The 19,534-nt window shown below is 41.2% G+C and overlaps 3 protein-coding genes across 4 annotated transcripts; 2 read left to right on the forward strand and 1 right to left on the reverse strand.

Annotated features, from left to right (window-relative positions):
- Positions 1-591: 591 nt before the first annotated feature.
- Positions 592-6,419, reverse strand: zc3h10 (zinc finger CCCH-type containing 10). The gene is made up of 3 exons (XM_075460859.1): positions 5,829-6,419; positions 3,981-5,273; positions 592-1,588 (listed from the first exon to the last, which is right to left on the reverse strand). Exons 2-3 carry the CDS (start codon positions 5,124-5,126, stop codon positions 1,070-1,072), a joined length of 1,665 nt encoding a protein of 554 aa, XP_075316974.1. The 5' UTR covers positions 5,127-5,273; positions 5,829-6,419; the 3' UTR covers positions 592-1,069.
- On the forward strand, positions 5,944-13,470 carry LOC142377093 (dnaJ homolog subfamily B member 9-like). Of its 2 annotated transcripts, XM_075460863.1 has the most exons (3): positions 5,944-6,495; positions 12,739-13,062; positions 13,382-13,470. In XM_075460863.1, exons 1-2 carry the CDS (start codon positions 6,255-6,257, stop codon positions 13,029-13,031), a joined length of 534 nt encoding a protein of 177 aa, XP_075316978.1. In that variant the 5' UTR covers positions 5,944-6,254; the 3' UTR covers positions 13,032-13,062; positions 13,382-13,470. The 2 variants fall into 2 exon arrangements, with proteins under 2 accessions (XP_075316978.1, XP_075316977.1); XM_075460862.1 differs by lacking the exon at positions 13,382-13,470 and having other exon boundaries at positions 12,739-13,126.
- A 31-nt stretch (positions 13,471-13,501) lies between these two features.
- On the forward strand, positions 13,502-18,897 carry LOC142377092 (sorting nexin-5). The gene is made up of 14 exons (XM_075460860.1): positions 13,502-13,584; positions 13,783-13,893; positions 13,990-14,097; positions 15,263-15,323; positions 15,499-15,623; positions 16,719-16,802; positions 16,876-16,950; positions 17,060-17,090; positions 17,274-17,361; positions 17,605-17,644; positions 17,729-17,815; positions 17,920-18,009; positions 18,190-18,255; positions 18,371-18,897. Exons 1-14 carry the CDS (start codon positions 13,579-13,581, stop codon positions 18,506-18,508), a joined length of 1,110 nt encoding a protein of 369 aa, XP_075316975.1. The 5' UTR covers positions 13,502-13,578; the 3' UTR covers positions 18,509-18,897.
- The last annotated feature ends 637 nt before the right edge of the window (positions 18,898-19,534 follow it).

Genomic DNA, 19,534 nt, shown 5'->3' on the forward strand with positions numbered 1-19,534 from the left:
TGTGACAAAAACCCATCAGGGATTTAATTTGTATTGTGATCCTATAAGCGTGTTTCTTTCTCATATTCAATTAAAACAAACAAACAAAAAAAAAACCTAAATTGCAGCTTTAGTCTTTAGATATGATCATATAACTTAAGCCACATCTTGTGAAGCTACAGTACGATTACAGAAACCTCAGCTCCGCACAGCAAAAGTGTGACACTCCCAAACGTTTTGATGTCTTTGATATCTCCATATTTGGTAAAAGCTATCAAAATAAACGCAAAAAAAAAAAAAAAAAAGGGTTGAACATCCCAATGGATTCATACACTCTGATGGACAATATTTGTTGTGAAACCTGGCTGAAAGGTCACTCAGGTGGAGGAGGACTCCTGGCTGTTTAAAGAGACAGGCGGATATGAGGCTCCTAAAGAAACAGAGATCAAGCCCAAGTTTACACTACAGGACTCCTCCCAAACAACGTTATGAGCGTTGGCCATTTGAAACCGTGTTTGCCTTCACGCCTTCAGCATCTCCACCTGTGTCAGCTGTAAATAGAAAATGTGAACAGAAACATGCAGGTGCACACAGAGAGAAAGATAACACAGGAATCACTATCAAGTGGTTGTTAAAGTTGTTTTTTTTAATGTTTTTCTTTTCATGTGCAAAGTACCAAAGTTAATTTACACGAGAGCGACCAACAAAAATAGAAACAAAGATTTCCACTGTCCTTGTGTTCAACATAGACAGCACGGCAGTCTTGCTGTAATAGTTCAAACACGGCCACATATTTCGAGTTCGCTGCCACTTTTGGGAAGAAATCATCCCTTTGGTGCACGGATATTTGCCAGAGTCACTGAGCCTGCAGGAGAACAATGTTCATGTTGCCACGGAAGTTGAGATTTAGGGAATGATGAGCATTTTTTTTGTTCTGCCCTCTGGTGGACAAAATCAAGTATTGACTTATCACTGCTTTGTCACCAGCTGAGTCTCCCAAACGCATTTAAAACAACAACAAAAGTCCCTCTCTGTTAAAAATCCCCGTTCTAACAACACGGCGGTCCGATTTCCGGGGTACTGCACTAATTCAGTGTGGCAGGGTCGTGATCCTCATGCTCTGACTTGCAATGGGGTACGACACCATCGGGGTGGTGGCGTGACTCATGGTGATGCCAGGCAGAGGCTGGGTCATGGACATGGACACTGCCACAGGGGCCACAGAGACAGCCACCTGTGCCATAGAAACAGGCGGTGCCATTCCTTGGGCAATTGTCTGCGCGAGAGCAGCTGAAAGCGGGGTAATCTCAGGGTTGAGGTGCGGGGGAGGAGCCGTGGGCTGGGCCGCGTTGGATGGAGGTGCGGCAGAGGCTCCGGAGGAAGCTACCAGGTCTTGCTGGGTGACAGGCCGAGATTGCAGTCCGGCGCTGCTCAGGGTGGTGTGAGTCTGAGCAATGCTATGATTGTAGGAGCTTACTGCGCCCACAGGGGGCACCAGACTCTGCTCAGTGGGCGCAGGGGTGGAGGACAGCGTCATCACCTTGGCCTGGTTCCGGAACTGGGCGTTTTGCTCCAGCAGAACCTCATTTGTGGCAATAAGATTGGAAACCTGAGGAACACAAGAGAAATGGCTTCAACATAGAAGCAAAGGGAGAAAAAAAAAAAAAAAAAAAAATGCAACTCTTCCTGAAGCTTACATCAAATACATACTTCCAAGATAAATACAGATAATTACATCTTTCTCATAATTCTTAAACATTTCATATACCGACAAATTAATCTATTCTTCCTAAAATATGACTGTATCTTGTAGCGTTGCACAGTGTTTTCTCTTTCAATAAATATTGCCAAAAAGTTTTTTATTTTTTTGTCCGCGAGACGCGAGGGGAAAGGAATCCAAAGTCGGCTACTCTTTGAACGGGAAAACGGCTCATTCCTGCTAGACAATAAATCCATTCAAAAGAGTAAATCTCCTGTGTAACATTAGATGATGCATGGCTAGGTGATGCCGTACAAGAAGAACAAATAGGTAAATAACACCAAAAACTTCTCTCTTAACTCTGAAGAGATGGCTTCGGCAACGTTCCTAATGCAAAGGTACAATCTCTTGTCCTTTAGGGTGAAATCAATCAAAAGAAAGAGTTAAATCTGTTTATTATGTTTTCTGATGATTCTGGTGGTTTGTTTTAACTAAAGGTTAAAAAAAAACAGCAGTTTAGGTTTGTTTTTGGTAATCTTATCAGTTTGCTGTGACCACCACTTAAGCCCCACATATCAAATAAATGCTCTCTGGGCTCAGTTGAATTGGACACAGGCCAGTAGCCATACTGTGTATAAACACCCCAGAGATTGGTCGGAATTTTTGTGCTCTGCATCGAAAAACGGACGGGATTTTTTAATTATTTTTTTTTTAATAGTGTGAACCACTTCGTACGCTTCTGAAAACCACTGGCAGTGAATGCAGTTTATCACTGCATTCACAAATCAAAAACAAATCTGTTTAAAATGGTATCCTGGGGCATTAATGCCATGGACATGAGTAACTTTTACATCTTTGAAGCCACCAATGTTGAATCATTTACACGGGTTTTGAAGCAACAGAGGAGGTGATGCCTCACAGGCTAAAGCCGCGTTATTTGTACTGAATTGAATGTGAGCAAATATTTGAAAAAAGATCTAAGAATAAAAATGTATGTCCATTTTCCTTTCAAATTAAATGTAGGATTTAAGTACTTTGAAAACCACTGCCTGCTGTTATTATTTCCATTACACACCATTTTACACACCACCTCATTTACTTTGGAAATAGGGTTGCTTTCTGTGAAAAGACTACTGCATTGGGATCACGACAAAAAGAAAATGCATCGTATTTCAACTTTAGGGTTTTATGTATCAAAGGCAAGGTAAAAATAAAAATAAATTTTTTATTGTTTTTTTTTTTTAAAATCCCCTGGCAAAAATGGGATAAATATAATCACGGATGCACAACAACACATGACATATTACACTGTGTCATTATCTAGCTGACAAAAACCTGAGCCAAAATGCCAAAGAAGCGTTAAAAAGACAAACAAAAACCACATGATTCAGTAGCTTACCGAACTACTTTTTACCAGCTATAACTTGAAATAGTCTTTTTCTGCATAACGGCGTCAGTCTCTCTCATTGTTGTGGCAGCACTTTTTCAGCATTGCTTCTGTTCACTGAGGTTAGCCAGCATGTGTTTATGATTTAGGTTTGGGCTTTTTCTGGGTCATTGCAACACCTTGGTTAGTATCTTTTTTCAGCCATTCTGTGTAGATTTGCTGCTGTATTTGGGATCATTCTCCTGTTAAACGACCCAAATGTCAGCCGAACTTTAGCTGCTGGACAGATGGCCTCACAATTCACTGATACACTAAGAAAGGTGCCCAGGTCCTGTGGCTGCTAAACAAGCCCAAATCATCACTCCTCTTCCAAGTTTGAGGTGTTTGTGCTGATTTACTACATTTGTGTTTCACCAATCTTGGTGCTGTGAATCATGTGTAAACATCTCTACTTTGGACTCATCTGCCCAAAGGACATTGTTCCAGAAGTCTTGGGGTTTGTTCAGATGTAACTTTTTAAACCTAATCTGTGCTGCCATGTTCTTTTCAGAGAGAAGAGGCTTTCTCATGGAAACACTTCCTTAACAAGCCATACTTGTTTAGTCTCGTTCTAATTGTGCGGTCACAAACTTTAACATTCAAAGATGGTATACAGACTTTTTCACTTTTTTAACCTGTGGTCATTGGGATGTTTTAATCTTTTCAGCGTGCAGAATACAGGACAACAAATCAGTTCAGCTGGGATTAGCCAAACATCTTTCCTACTTTTTTAAAATTTATTTCAGTATTTAAATATACTATATTTGTATGTAAAAAGAATTTAGCAATTCAAATGAAAAATAGTTGGAGAAAATTGGGCTCAAGGTTTTTTGCGGTCTACTGAAAGTAGATGTTTTTTTCAAACAAAGTACTAACTTGCTTCTTCAACTCTTCCACTCTTTTCCTCAGCAGGCAATTTTCCTCTTCCAGGAATCTGTACTCCAGAGGACGAGGTGGCAGAGTGGCTTGAACCCCAAACTCATAGTGCCCTCCGCCGCTCCCATCTGTCAGACGAAAGCCCTCCAACCGCCGCCTCTTCAGCTGTAGGGCCGTGTGGTCCATAGAGGCTTCCAATGAACCGGCATCAAACAGCCCACTCTCCAGCAGAGGGTCATACACTGAGCACGCGCTCCTCTCATACCGTCGCTGTCCTGCGGCACCAATGGACAGACAACCACTCATCCCAGCTCCACCTACTCCTCCAACCCCTGAGATACCTGGATCTCTGCAGCCACCCAAACTGGGGCAACCTGTCCCCATCATATTACCTCCACTTACACCTCCCATAAGTCCTTGTATTCCTCCACAGACACCTCCTCCACCACTTATAACTCCCCCTACATTCACCACTCCACTGGGACCCTGCCCCATGACACCACCCACTCCAGCTCTAGAGGGTTCATATTCATAGTCTTTTTTGACGTGACGAAATTTACATTTATTGCCTCTCTGGCACTCCCCCTTCAAGAAGTCTCTGCAGATAGGAACCTCCCCCCGGCTATGGGGGAGATCCATTGGGGACAGGCCAAGTCGTGCCGCAACCTTCCCTCTCAATCTGAGGGGTAACTCTCCTGTTTTCTTGTAATAGTCTTCATCTTCTTTAGATCCATGGACAAAGCGGCAGCTGGAGCGCATGCACTCCTTATTCTGATGGTCATGACAAAAGATGAATTCATTCTTTTGCACTCCTAAGTCTGGCACCTCATTAAAGTCTGGGTGTCTAAAGCGGCAACGCTTCCCTCTCTTGCAGACATTGCGAATGAAGTCCCTGCAGACACCATCCAATGCCAGTCCAGCACCTTGACCCCCACCTCCACTGTTCCCACAACCGTTGCTGTTTCCGAGCGCTCCTCCTCCACCCATGCCCCCTGAGCCTGAGATGTTACTACCAACACTTCCCCCTGAACCTCCTCTTCCGTCTCCTGAGCCCCCTGCCAAACCAGACCCTGGCCCTCCTTCCTCACCCAGACTACCACCAGTCCCACCACCGCCTGACAGGTAAGAGCTGTCCCGGTCAGGCATGGCGCTTGGCCCAGCTCAAGGAGAAAATAGGACTCATGTGTATATGGGGATGGCTGCCGTGACCTGGCAAACGTGCATATAAACAGGTCAACAAGTGATGGATCGCTTTTCTTCTCCTTGGAGTAATACAATCTGTGGGGCATCGATCTATAGGACAAAAACATAAAAAAATATTTCAATTAACGGCTTCAGAAGTCAAAGATAACACAAATACTTATAAAAAGCTGCTTGAGGAATAGGAATAGTTAGACTTAACATAAGGCAAGAACTAAAAGTACGTGTGATAAAACCTAAATAAATAAAAAGCAATAAAAAGCACCAGCAGAGCTGTTACCAGTTGAGGATTACCAGTTGCTGATGCTTTAATGAAACGACCCAAAACTGCATTGTATGCACACGTGCACGCGCGCGCGCACACACTCGCTCTTTCTCTCTCTGTCTCACACACACACAATTCTGTTACAATCCAGAAAAAGTCAGCCTAAAATGGTGCGTCGATCTCTCTGTGCTCGCTGCACAGCTAATCGCTAACAAACGTTGCCTGGCTACATGGCTAAATGTTTACATTGTCCTACCAGCTCAATAGAGCAGCCGAGTGGCACTTATTCAGAAACGCCTTTTATTTGATTCTCAAAAATTATCTTCAGACGTTTACATCAATACACAAAAACAACAACAATCAGGTTTGTGTTAAGGCAATACCTCAAGGCCCCAGTGCTGTTTACCACCTTTCTTGTTGCAGCTTTGAGTACCAACGAAGAAGACACCGTCTTCCTCTCTACCCCTCTCAGTTCCATATTTTCTGCCCTCTAGCGGTAGGAACAATAACTGCATCTTGACGAATCAGATGCGTGTTCGCGTTTAACCAGGAAATAAAAAAGCATATAGCATAAAGGAGCATTTATAGAACGTAGCGGCAGCCGTAGACTTGTTCACCTGTACTTTAGCGACCTTAAAATATATATATTTTTAGTTGGTGGACTGAAACAGTTTTAAAAGTCTACTTCTGCTGACGTGTAAACCAGGCAGATTTGCATGAATATGTAAATGAGCTGTCAAATCGCAAGGTACCAGCTGCTAACTTTTAGATAAACTTTTAGTTCCTCATCCTGCGCCGAGTGGCTCAACATGGCAGCTAAAAGTGCTTTCCTCTGGATGCAAGCCTCCGTGGTCCTGTTGCTCTGCCTCGCTGAGGTCCAGCCCGCCACAGCCTCAGAGACAGTAAAAAGTTATTATGACACTCTTAATGTTGAGCGAACGGCAACTGAGAGCCAGATAAAAAAGTCTTTTCGCAGACTGGCCGTGCAATACCATCCTGATAAGAACAAGAGCGCCGACGCAGAGACGACCTTCAGGGAAATTGCTGAAGGTAAACAGTGCCTCAAAATACCTGGGGGGGGTTGGGGGTCAAATATTAGACATAAACCAAAAGTTGAAACTGAAGTGAAACTGTTTTACCATATTTGACAATGAATAAACGTAGGTATTCTGTCCTGGTAGTTGTGTCCACCAAAGCAGTGACAGATGGCTAACGAGAATAAAATGAAGAGCGGGACTTTACTTATGAAGCTTTACTTTAACTGATTTTACTTCTTTTCAATCTCTCACTTTCATTCCATTCAGATTCGTAAAACTAAAGGAGACATGAAAATACAGAAAGTTACTAAGTAAGCTGTCAGACATGTTCACATAAATGTAAACAACTGTTTAAGATGTAACAGATTGATGACAAATTAAGACTAGAAGGATCTGTTCCTGTGAAACAGCTGTGAGAATGCTTATGAGCTGAATGGGGATAGCTGAAGTTGAAAAAGAAATTAGTGAAAGGATTTGAAGCTGATTGGAAAAAATGCAGAACTGTTTAAATGGCTGAAAAATGGAGTGTGTCAGCAAAGAGAAGCTGAAGGGTTAAAAACAACAGAAGGAGAAGAAGAAAAGAAGGGAAATGCAAAACCAAAAGTGAAAAGAACAATGTTGAAATGTGTGGAAATGTAGCCAAAAGTTGTAAAAGGCCTGCAAGTTATTTGTGAAAGGAGCTGGAGCTAGATGAAGGTAGAAAACTGGAGAGAAAAGACAATGTGCTGGAATGAAATAGGTTGAAGTAATGAAGACACCTGAAGATGCCAAAGTAGCAAAAGAAAAATTGAATTTTGTTAGAAAAGCATTTGCTGGATTATTAATTAGCACAATATTCTATAAAGAAGGTCAAAGGTCAAATTAATAATAGTTCAAATGGCTGCAGTGTAATATGTAATATGCATATTCTAGCTTAAAGGCTAATAGCTGAAATTCTGTCAATAGTAGAATCTCTTTAGTTAACTCTTTAGTAGTTACATTGGCTGAAAGAGGACAATTGTTCCTACATTTTAAGGTATAATTTGTTTCTGTCAGTTTAACTGTAAGTAAGTTAAAGGAATTTGTTTGAATATCAGAAAAAGCTGAAAATGACCAGTGCGCCATCGTTAAACGTTACTTGGTTGCTAGGCTGCCATTTAGCAATACACAAAGTGGCTAGACGTGTCATACTAACACACAAGTATTTTTATATTAAAACGAACATTTTGTTAATTCATTATCTTTAGAAATGTTATGTTTACTGTTTCATTACTATCAGTATCTCATTAATTGAAAACTAACAGTTGTATATACTTCAGGGATGAGAGCGAAGAAACAGCTGTTACACGCATCTCAATAAACTGACCAATAACTGACAGGCAACAGCAAGGGAAGTGCACGGCTACGTGCATGCAGTTTGAGAGCTCGCTTTCATAACATGACAAAAAAAAAAAAAACACAACCACATGGGAGTCAGAACAGTAGGGTAATCTCACAAGAAAAAAAAAAAAAGCTTTTCAGCGTTAAATCTACTAAATTCTTCATCCACCATGGGTTGTAATCTCAACTATCATCCCTTTCGAGCATAATTCAGTTTTTGAGTTAACAGCTAGGAATAGCTACACCAAATATCCACATTTGTTGAGCCCAGCCTTGTGACAAAGTTGGATGCAGATTTAGCTATATGGTTTTATATCCTGTCCAGAATTTGCCAACAGGACCCCTCTAGCTCTGATATCTGAGCTAACACAGGTTAGATTATGTAGGCGCCTATATCAAAGAACATTAAATTTTTCGAAAACGGGGTCGACAATAATTTACATGTTTTGCACATTATTGTGGGACAGCATCAGAGCTAAATGCACTTCAGTTTTTTTGTTGTTCAGATGTTCAGGGACAATATACCCACTCACAAGTTGTAATTTGTTTTTTTTTCATCATTTGAGTATGTGTCATTCAAAATGGAGATAAAACAATCTTCCATACTTTATATCACCATTTACAAACCACCACAGAATTGTTTTATTGATGATTTTACTGAACTACTTTCAATTGTGTGCACTGCTTTTGACTGTTTAGTCATAACAGGGGACTTGAATGTGCATGTGGATGTAGCCCATAACAAGCAAGCTAAAGAGCTCACTGCTGTCCTTGAAATGTTTGGTCTAACTCAGCATGTGACTGAGCCCACCCACACTCTAGATGTGCTCATTTCAAGGGGTGTTGTTATTTCAAACGTGGATCTCGTCGATGTTGCTTTATCTGATAATTTCTGTGTTTTCTTCGACCTGTCTGTTATACCCAAACCAGCAGATGAGTCTGCAGTTGTTCGGGGAAGACTCATAAATGACAGAACAGGGACACAGTTTATGGAAATGATTAGGTTTGAGAACACCCTGTGTTCTGATGTTGATGATCTGTTGAACTCTTACACATCAAGTCTCTTAAATGTTTTGGATACCATTGCTCCTGTCAAGGTTAGAATGGTTAAAAGTAGGCAAAGGGCGCCATGGAGGAAAGAATAGTCGGTCAGGGCACAGAAAAGGGAGTGCCGGAGAGCCGAACGGAAATGGCGCAAGTCAAAGCTCCAGGTTCATTATGAGACTTACAAAGAAAAGCTATGTGTGTTCAACCAGACTTTGCGTAGAACGAGGGAGAGTTATTTTTCTGAAATCATAAAAAACTGCAGTAACAACTCTCGTGTCCTGTTTGCTACAGTAAACAGATTAACAAACCCTCCAGTTTCACTGCCTTTAGAACTCATTTCTACATCCAAGTGTAATGAGTTTGCAATATTCTTTAATGACAAAGTTCAAGGCATTAAAAATGCAATAATTTCCACAACACAAATAACTACTCTGCAGCCAGCTAGACACCTAGAGCTGACAAATTTCACACCTGTCACTGACAAAACAGTCGAAGAGACCATCTGCAGTCTGAGTTCATCAACGTGCTGCCTTAGGGTGACCAGATGAGGTTGGCTGAAATTCGGGACGGGGCGCGCATGCATGCACACGCGCGCGCGCGGGTGGGCTGACTTACATGTACAGTAATAAAATGCTTTGTCGTCTGTGTTCTAGTGTAGATTGGGTCAAGTCAAGTCAAGTCAAGTCAAGTTTATTTATATGGCGCATTTCAGACACAAGTGCAATTCAATGTGCTTCACATTAAAAAAGGAAAAAGAATAAGAAGAATAAACGTAACAAAAGAGAATTAAAAAACTTAAAACACCAAGGTAAAAACATTAAATAATTAGAATAAGAAAGATTAAAACTTATCAACATGAATCACAAAAGAAAAAACCTTAAGATAAGACATTAAAACAGATCATTTGCTTTTAAAGAAAAGGGATTAAATGCTGTTATGTGAAGGCCTCGGAGAACAGCTCTGTCTTTAGTCTTGATTTAAAAATGTTAATGGTGGGTGTATTTTTGACAATTTCTGGGAGCTGGTTCCAGCGCTTAGCAGCATAGTGACTAAGAGCTGCCTCTCCACACTTCGTGTTAACTTTTGGAATTACTAGCAAATTCTTCTCTACTGATCTTAGTGTCCTGGTTGGTGTATATCTCTGAAACATATCGAGTAGATAGCTGGGACCCCTGCCATTTAAAGATTTAAAAACAATGAGCAATGCCTTAAAATCAATTGATTGGGTATAATTGCAATAAAAGACGCACACTCCGGTAATATCATGGCAAGTTCCAGTGTATTGGTATAACGTACACAGTCCAAAATTCCGGGGTTCATAAAATTAACATGAAAGTTAAAATTAACTTTAACTTTTAACATGACGAACTGAACGTACAAAACATCAAAACGCATTATAGCCTATTAAATTGTAGGCTATATCGCTATTCAAACATTGATTATTGTTATATCTCAACATGGAATAGGCCTATCATATTATGCCATACGAGCGATACGACTGCTGGTGGGTGACAGAGTGAAACACGGATGTGATCTCAGCAGCAGCAACTTTATCATACAGTACGTCGTCCTGTTTTTTAAAGAAGGAAGACACCAGCGTGTTTCTTCCTACTGTTATGGCATTCGTGCAGTGTAGTTTACCATGCAGTTTAACATCAGATTCTCCTCCGTGGGAAATGCCAAACTCCTTCCTGCACACTTTACAGAACGCCTTAAATTCATCCGTCAATGCATTTGTAAGCCATGAATATTTGCCCTCCCATTCCTTCCTGTACCTGCATTGTCGCTTTTGTTTTTTTGCTTGGTGGTGTGGCTCTTCGTCTGCCATTTCGCTAGCTATTGTGTGTCAGTGAAAGTGAATTTTCGCGCCGGTCATTGTTCGCGCTTACTGTTGCACTGGAATGGAATTAGAATGTCCTAAAGATAACAAAATAGATACATTGTAGCCGGGGCAGCACGCAGCCACTTAACATTTGGGGCTGCGCAAGCAAGCAGCCTCTAGGTGGCACAGACGGCAGTAGCATTAGTTTGAGATGTGTACTTTACCTGGGGTTAAAAAGTAATTATTTGGCATAAGTTTAATTTTTGGGACAAGTACAGCCAGATTCGGGATTCGGGACAAAAGCTTAGAATTCGGGACTGTCCCGAATTTTTCGGGACATCTGGTCACCCTATGCTGCCTTGATGAGTTGCCCATTAGATTCCTAAAGTCTGTGCTGAGCAGTTTGTTACCACAACTCGCTCATCTAGTCAACATCTCACTCCAGACTGGAACATTTCCAAAGGCCTTAAAAACCGCTGTCATTAAGCCCCTTCTAAAGAAGAATCTTGATGCCACAGTACTGAACTACCGGCCCATATCAAACCTGCCATTCTTAGGCAAAGTCCTAGAAAAAGTTGTGTACCAACAGCTTAGTGACTTTCTCCTGTCTAACAATGATTTTGATACTTTCCAATCAGGCTTTAGGCCCCACCACAGCACTGAGACAGCTCTGATCAAGGGGTGACAAACGATACCAACCTGAACAGAGTTGCAAGTAAAGTCACAGTCTTAGTTCTGCTGGACCTGAGTGCTGCCTTTGACACAGTTGACCATGCAATCTTATTACAGAGGTTAGGAGACTGGGTGGGAATCTCTGGGTGGGTCGTGCTTTAAACTGGTTCAAGTCCTATCTCGAGGACAGGAAATATTTTGTTGAAATTGGTAACTTCGTCTCAGACCAAATGGCTATGACCTGTGGGGTTCCCCAGGGGTCAATCCTGGGACCCTATTGTTCAATCTGTACATGCTTCCATTAGGCCAACTAATACGGGCTGTAAGACAGCTGCAGTACATCCAGAATGGTACTGCTCGAGTCCTGACTAGAACCAGGAAATACGACCATATTAGTCCAGTGCTCAGGTCTCTGCACTGGCTTCCTGTCGCTCAGAGAATAGACTTTAAAACAGCTCTGCTCGTGTACAAGTCTCTTCATGGTCAAGCGCCAAAGTACATCTCTGACATGTTAGAGCCATATGAACCAACTCGGGCTCTGAGAACCTCAGGGAGGGGTCTCCTGCTGGTGCCCAGAGTCAGGACTAAACAAGGTGAGGCTGCGTTTCAGTTTTATGCCCCTAAAATCTGGAACAGTCTTCCAGAAGATGTGAGACAGGCCTCAACTCTGACAATGTTTAAATCCAGGCTGAAAACAGTTCAATTTAGCTGTGCATATGACACCTGAAATTATTTTATCTGCACTCTTCACTTTTAAATTAATTAATTAATGATTATTTTTTATGGGGTTTTTTGGAGTGATTTTATTGCCTTCTTGTGATTTTATGTAGCTGTAAAGCACTTTGAATTGTACTTGTGTACGAATTGTGCTCGACAAATAAAATTTCCTTGCCTTGCCTAGCTGGTATGGCATGTATAAATGTACTAATTTGGACAACTTTCAACGTTATGATAACGTTCCTCTCGTGTCTTGACTGCAGCAACTGTGTTTTAATGATCCTTGCGTTTTTTTCACACATCTCCATTCATGCAGCCTTCTCTTTTTTATTAACAAAGTGCCAGGTGACTGCCAGGTGTGTAAAATTTCAATTTCACGTGACTGCACACAGAGCCGATAAAACAAATCCTGAAAATTAAAAAGAAATTCATCTCTATGAGGAGGTTTAGATTTTGTCATGCCAGTCAACACGAAAAATAAAGGCTTGGCTGTGCCGAACTTGCCTCACCGTGCTTCTTCTCTGTTATACCTTCTGATTTATTAGAGATTTACTGCACTTACATCTCCCTGCACCTGTTGAATTAACACTTGAGTATACATTCACTGACGTTAGAACCTGCTTGTTTTCTCCTCCCCAGCCTACTCGGTGCTCTCTGACAGGGAAAAGAGGAGGCGGTATGACAGTATGGGCCACCAAGCTTTCCTAGAAAACGCAGCCTCTGTTGAGCCCGAGGAGGAGACGGGCTTCCACTTCAGTTTCTCCGATTTCTTCCACAATTTCGATGACACTTCCTTTGTGGAGGAGTCGCACTTCCAGTGGAGCTTTCTGCAGGAGGAGGAGCATTTTGAGAGATTTGAGGTTTTTGAGGAGCCAAGTTTCAGCTTTTTTTTTGAGGATACAGATGAAAATGAGGAGGAGCCCTTCTACTAGACAACCACTGTCTTTTTTGTCTTTTTACTCAGTATGACGGTTATGTTTTGTTGCATTTTCTTTCACTGATAATAAAACCATTTTATGAAATTTTACCTTGCGGTCAGTATGTAAAATTTGACTTGAATTTACTGGTGGAAAAAAAACCTTGTGCGTTCTGCCTCTTTTATGGGCTATCTTGTAAATTCAGTTGGTGTGAGGTTAGGTCTGACAAGTAGATAACTGAGGGAACCGTTACGGGGCTTTTCCTGTGTGGGTGTGTCAGAGTTACTGACTAACACACTATTTACTCACCTCTTTCCCTGCACCAGCACTTTAGCTTTGGCACTGTTTTACTCCATGTCTCTCAGGACCATTGTGCACTTTGACCCAGAGGAAATCCTGTGCTTGCTCAGCAGTTGGAGCTCGAGTGCATTAAAGCCAGCACACAAAAGATCTTCACAGTTTTAGGCACTTTGATTGCTAAAAAAAAGGAGAGAGAAGACTGCGACATTCTACAAAGCAGGAAAAAAGGCACACTTTAAACATCTGTTTTGCGGCCTTGACAATGATGGTGAGTGCGCCTGAAAATTGATGTTGTTTTTCTGAAAAACTGTGAGTCATGTGACAGTCCTTTCCTCCAAGACGACATCCGTGATGGCAGTGAGGGTTTTATGAAGTTCTCTCTTTTTAATACTTAGTTTGGACATCAACGTGAAGCTAATCTCAGCAGATGTTGATCACATTTATCTGCTACGTTTTTTAACTGCAGGAAGAAGTAAGAGATGTGTCTTCCGACCTCAGCGTTCATGGTCATAACATCAAGATTACAGATGTGCTGCAAGATGGAGACATACTTACCTTTATAATTATATCTCAAAAGGTGTGAAAATGACTATATATATATTATATATATATTATATTAACATTACAAAGACGGATGCTTTGAAGGATCTACTGTCTCTGCTGTCTGTTCCAGCTATCTGGGACAGGGGAGTACCATGTGGACCGGACCTTTGATGACTTTGAATGGCTGCAGCAGCACTTGTTCTCTCAAGAGGATGTTCCTGGGATACAGGGAGTCATAGTGAGTTCTCTGTTTCATTGACGTTAATCCCTTATTTCTCTAATAAGCATGGCCTGTACTTGGCTCTGTGTCAGTAACGTACGCAGAAGATTCATTTACTTGGAAAGCAAGCTAAATGGTGGATCCTGCGTACAACTTGCTTTTGGTTATCTTTTTTTCCCCTGCCTGCTTTAGTTTCATCTGTGTCAAAGCATACTTTGTGTGCTCAGGATTAAAGTGGAACTACCTTCTTCACATACCACAAGTGATAACATGGCACTATATCGTGCTTTTATCAAGTAATCCAAGTAATGAGGCTATGAGGTATTTGGTTTATTCAAAAAGCCCTTCTGTTTCCCCATCTTTGGATGATTATAAGTGTCAAAATCATTTACAAGGCAATAAAAAAGCTAGATGGTGTCAGAAACCTTCCAAGAAATACATTTGGGCCTTAATCTATTGATTGAAAAGGACACAGATATATATTTCTGTTTTGGCTTTCCGCATTTATTTGATTTTTGTATTAATTTGCGTTGTTTTTTTTTAATCCTAATTTTCCCAATATCTTTATATTATTGTTTATTTCTTTAGTTCTCCGTTTTATTCTATTTAGTATCATGAAGATATGAATGGAGAGTATGCTCAATATTCATTAGCAATATTCAAATAAATCCGAAGTTAAACAGTGGAGCGGGAGAAATGCAGATGTTAAATAAAAAAAAGAATAAACCAAATAGATGGGTTGATGGATAAAGAAAGAAATCTACATTTTTCCATTCTAGAAAAATCTGTTTATTCCTTAATAAATGTTTAATATTTGGTAGATGGTGTTGGCACGTTCAGTATTTTTTTACCCTTTCCTATGGTCTCCTTTTTTTTTTTTTTGCAACTAGGAAGGTGAGAATTAAGTTGGAGCTTGTGGTCTGATTGAAAGTTTTTCTTTCCGTTGTGGTTTTTTAGGAAATACAACCGTAAGCTTCTTGTTTGTATGTCAGTGTATATAGTTGTTTTTTTTAAATATATTGTCCACTTGCATGCATTGTGTCATATTTGCGATGCAAATTAACTTCTCTAAAGCTTCTAATGAAAGCAAAAATACCAGAACAAACGAAGACCGACAAAGATGATCATTTGTCTTTAAGAAGCAGTGTGTAATGAAGTTTAACTTTACTCTTGCGTTTTCAAGTTTCCTCCTCTTCCAGCCAGAGCTCAGGTGAATGCATCTGCCAAGGTCATGAAACAGCTTGGTGAGTGAAACATGGAGACAGCCTCAGCGCAAAAGCATAAAGAACACCGTCTAATAAAATGCATGTCTAAAAAGTTCAATGGGCCAATTTTCCGGTATTTTCCGGTGAAGTGTCTGCTCTGCTGCAGAGGGTCTAAAGGGATGTGAAATTCTAAATGTTGACGTTTTCTCTGCAGGTTTACTTGCTTTAGGAGAGTGGCAGCCATACTGCAGAGCTCTGGAAACCTTCCTCAGGCAGGTTGCTGCACACTGCATACTCAGCAAAAATAAAGCTCTGGAGGTCTTCCTGACTAGCACAGATGTAAGTGGACACAAACACATTTTTTCTCTCTCTCTCTCTCTCTCTTTTTTTTTTTTTTTTTTGTTTCTTAACCAATTTTCAGTCTTTGCCCCTGTCAAGGGAAACAATTTCCCCTTCCAGCAGAGTGCAATGAGATCCCTTTTTATGAGAGAGACACATAAAGAATTGTTAATCTTTCACCAACATTATTTCGCTTTAAAAGTGACATCCATGTGACCCGTATGGCACCCTCAAACTTTATGGGCCGTACTTATATTTAGAAGCTGATGAATTGGTGTTGAAATGAAATGTGTAGTGTGTGTTAGCTTGTGTGTGGTACTGTACCCGTCAAGGATAATGGCGTGGCACAGCAATAATGAGAATATAGCATACTGAATCAAAATTAAGCCCTGTATCATTTAGTTTTTTTTTCATATACACAAGTATATATGTCTGCAGATGCATTTTCCTAGCTTAGTGTAGCATAAAGAATGCTGTACATCAGGCATTCGTAGTGTTAGCCCGATTCTTTCGTTCAGCTGGAGAAATTTTAAGTTAAACAAAGTTTGTTTTGGTGGTCACAGAGTAAAATGTTGGACTCGGAGTGACAGAGCTCTCGCAGGAAATACGTCAGCCCGATATAAATATTTCATATTTGTCTTCATCACATTTATCTTACAGTGACCGAGTTTAACTGGCCAATTATTAGTGACATGAGCAGGCCAATCACCGTCTTCGTCATGTTCTTTGGATGAGATAAAGAACGTGTGTGTTGTTTTAGGCGTGTATCTGACACGATAGAGAAGCTTTATCTGACCCAGTTATTTAGTCCCGGTACGCCATCTTAAAGTCTTGGACCATTCAAGGACATACTTTGCGTAGTATGAGCAGAGTGGAAAAGCACAAAATAGGAACATGGCTCATTTAGAAAAATACAGAATATGAATACATAATATCTAAGAACAAAGCCAATCATAACAGTAGCTTTAGCTGGTTTACTAGCCTTGATCAAAAATGTATTCTGAAAAAGATGTGTATTTGTCTGTGTGTACTCCCATACATAACAGCATGTTATATACCACGATTAAGTATAAACTATCTTAATCGTGTTATCAGCCTCCAGGCAGACAGAAAATAAGGAAAAACATTTTCAACCGATTGAGTCATGCTGTCGAAGAGATGAGAAAAGAAGGCCATAAGGTACGCATCTGGCTGTCTGAATTTACATGTTGGAGAATATGTGGTTTTAAAGCTGAGATGACTGTGTCCGTAGGACGTGGATGAGTTCTTTCAAACTGAACGTGGTCATAACCTCGCGCTAACTGGATTCACCAAGACTGCCGCCGAGGTGAGCCGGTTACCTGTTTGTCTTTTTGTTTGCCCTCGTCCCAGCAGGCTTTTCCCACACACGGACACGCTTTCACCGCGGGATTCTTAAACTTTGCTTTTTGTTGCAGAAATTCCTCGATGTGGTGCTGACTGAGCAAAGTAAGACATTTGCTGCCCTCACAAAGTTCCCTTTCATTTTTGGTTTGGATGCATTTGGACTCCATTTTGAGAATTTCATGTGTTCTGATGAAGCAGCTTTTATGCACAGGAGCGTATCTAGTGTGTTAGTGTTCATAGACGTTGCAGTGCAGAGTCTAGTGTTTTGTTGTTGTTTTTTGGCAGAAATCGCAGTGGCGTATGGACACTTCTCAGCTTCTCTGCATCTCTGCGTGGAAGCAGGGGAGGATCCTGAAAAACAGGCTTTCTCTCGGTGAGAGTTCAACAGTCTTTGTGCCACACCAGTACAACTATGTATTCAAAATGAATGCCTTTGAATGCTACTTTCGGTTTGCAACCGTGTTTCCATTCAGAAAACAGTGTAGAAGGAATGAAACTGAGAAAGTTTAGAGATTTTTTAAAACGTTGAAGCCAGGGAGATCCATTGCTGTAGTTGGAAGTAGAAATGTGTTCCCATTCCTTAAAGAAAAAAAATGACAATACTTTCTTCTTGCAGGGTTTGTGTGAAATTGTCTGAAGTCTTTGATTCTATGAAGGTAACTTGCTCTCCTTTTTTTAAATGGAAATCTAGTCAGTGGTCAGTCACTGTTATGTAGAATAATTTGTTTGGGTTTTTGCAGAAAAGTATGATGAGTGTCGCCGTGAACGACATGAGCACTCTCGGACTGGGCCTGGACCTGGAGTCTCGTTACCAGGAGGCAGAAAAAGTGTGTTCTCTCGCTCTAAAGTCATTTGTGTCTATTTCAAGGATCAATCAGACATGTCAGACTGAAACTTGAGACTAATATTCACGTGTGTGACTCCAATGAAGGAAATGCTCTTCAGGAGAACCTGCAAACTGGTGGAGTTAGAGAACGCCAGAAAAAACGCAGAGAGGGCCAAACCTGTAAAGAAGACTGCTGTGAGTGTCTGTACACCTAAATGAAATGAATGCGTTACGAGAGCAGATGCTATGCTCTCATGTGACCAGCAGGTGTCAGCAACAGTCTGCTCTAATAGTTTACAAGTTGATGCAACTAGAATCCGTACAGTTGCTCTGATGACGGATGTAAAGATGTTGACCTGCTCCAACTTTCCTCAGATGGAAGAGGTGAAGGAAGCAACAGAGGCCGAGTTTGTGCTGACTTGTGAAGTTGCAAAGCAAGAGGTAGAACATCCAATACACAACTGGATTCCCTTTTACATGTGGCTGTCCAAAGATCACGGTCTGCTGACGTGCACACACTGCTTTTGTTAACATTCACACAATGTGCTCCTCACAGATCCTCCAGTTCAAGCGAGAACGTGTGGAAATGTTGCAGCGGGCTCTGGTTCAGTGGAGTGAAAAGCAACTTCTTACAGCCAAAGAAAGTGCCGATGTGTTCGACCAGCACCTGCAAGCCTTTAAAGCCATGGCCTAGTGACCTCAATTACATCTGATGTGAATAAGGAAATCCAAGCTAAAGAGAAAGAGATGCCTTACTAATTTTCAGACACAAATCTGAGCCATGACTACTACTGGCCTAACATTTTCTCTCATCTGGACCAAACCTTACCACATTCCACTAAAACCCAGGTAGAAATGATTGCTTTGAGAACGGTGGGCTTTGTCACCTGCTACGGAAGTCTGTTATGTGTGTGTGTGTGTGTGTGTGTGTGTGTGTGTGTGTGTGTGTGTGTGTGTGTGTGATTGTATATGTGTTTTATACCACAATTCTACATTGTGCTGAGATTGTCTTGCACTGTTCTCCAACCACTACATCAGCTGGGGTCATACAAAATAAAGTGTGATGAATTGATTCCCAAAGTACCTGCTTGCCTTTGTGTGTGTTTCTCCCTGCCGGATCATTAATCAGCTGGTTTGACTGCTCCCGCAAGGACATAGCAGCAAGGACACAGTGCGTTGGCTTTTTGTTTGGCCTTTGAAACTATTCCAGCACTGTGAATTTCTGTAAATGATCTCTTCCACAGACATTCTAGTTCTCCTATTGTATGAAACCCTTAAGACGGTCTGGCACAAGCCTCACAAAGTTGGCTACAATTTTCTGTACAGAAGCTCAATGTCACCCTCCCCTTCTCTGTCTTCAGTGAACTGCGAGTTCATAGCTCAACGCTGCTGTGTTTTCCCTTTCATCTGTTCCAGCCTGTGATCTCTGGTAGGTGAATAAAGAGGAGCCCTTCCCATTTGAGGGAATGAGTCAGAGAGAGATAGATGATGGGTCTAATAAGTAGAGAGAGGAGACAGGAGGTTGAACTCACACAACTACAAAGGTCTGAATGAAGGGCAGTCATACTACTGAAAGCTGACGCTATGTTTTTAATCCTCCCTAATGTTGATGGTTTGGTACTGTTATCATTTAAAATGAAAATAACTCACTGTCGGCATTCGATGGCTCACACTGTGCTTCCATATTTCCCCAGCCATCTTGTAGCATGACAGTATCATC

The sequence above is a fragment of the Odontesthes bonariensis genome, chromosome 3 (assembly GCF_027942865.1).
Source record: "Odontesthes bonariensis isolate fOdoBon6 chromosome 3, fOdoBon6.hap1, whole genome shotgun sequence".
NCBI lineage: Eukaryota > Metazoa > Chordata > Actinopteri > Atheriniformes > Atherinopsidae > Odontesthes > Odontesthes bonariensis.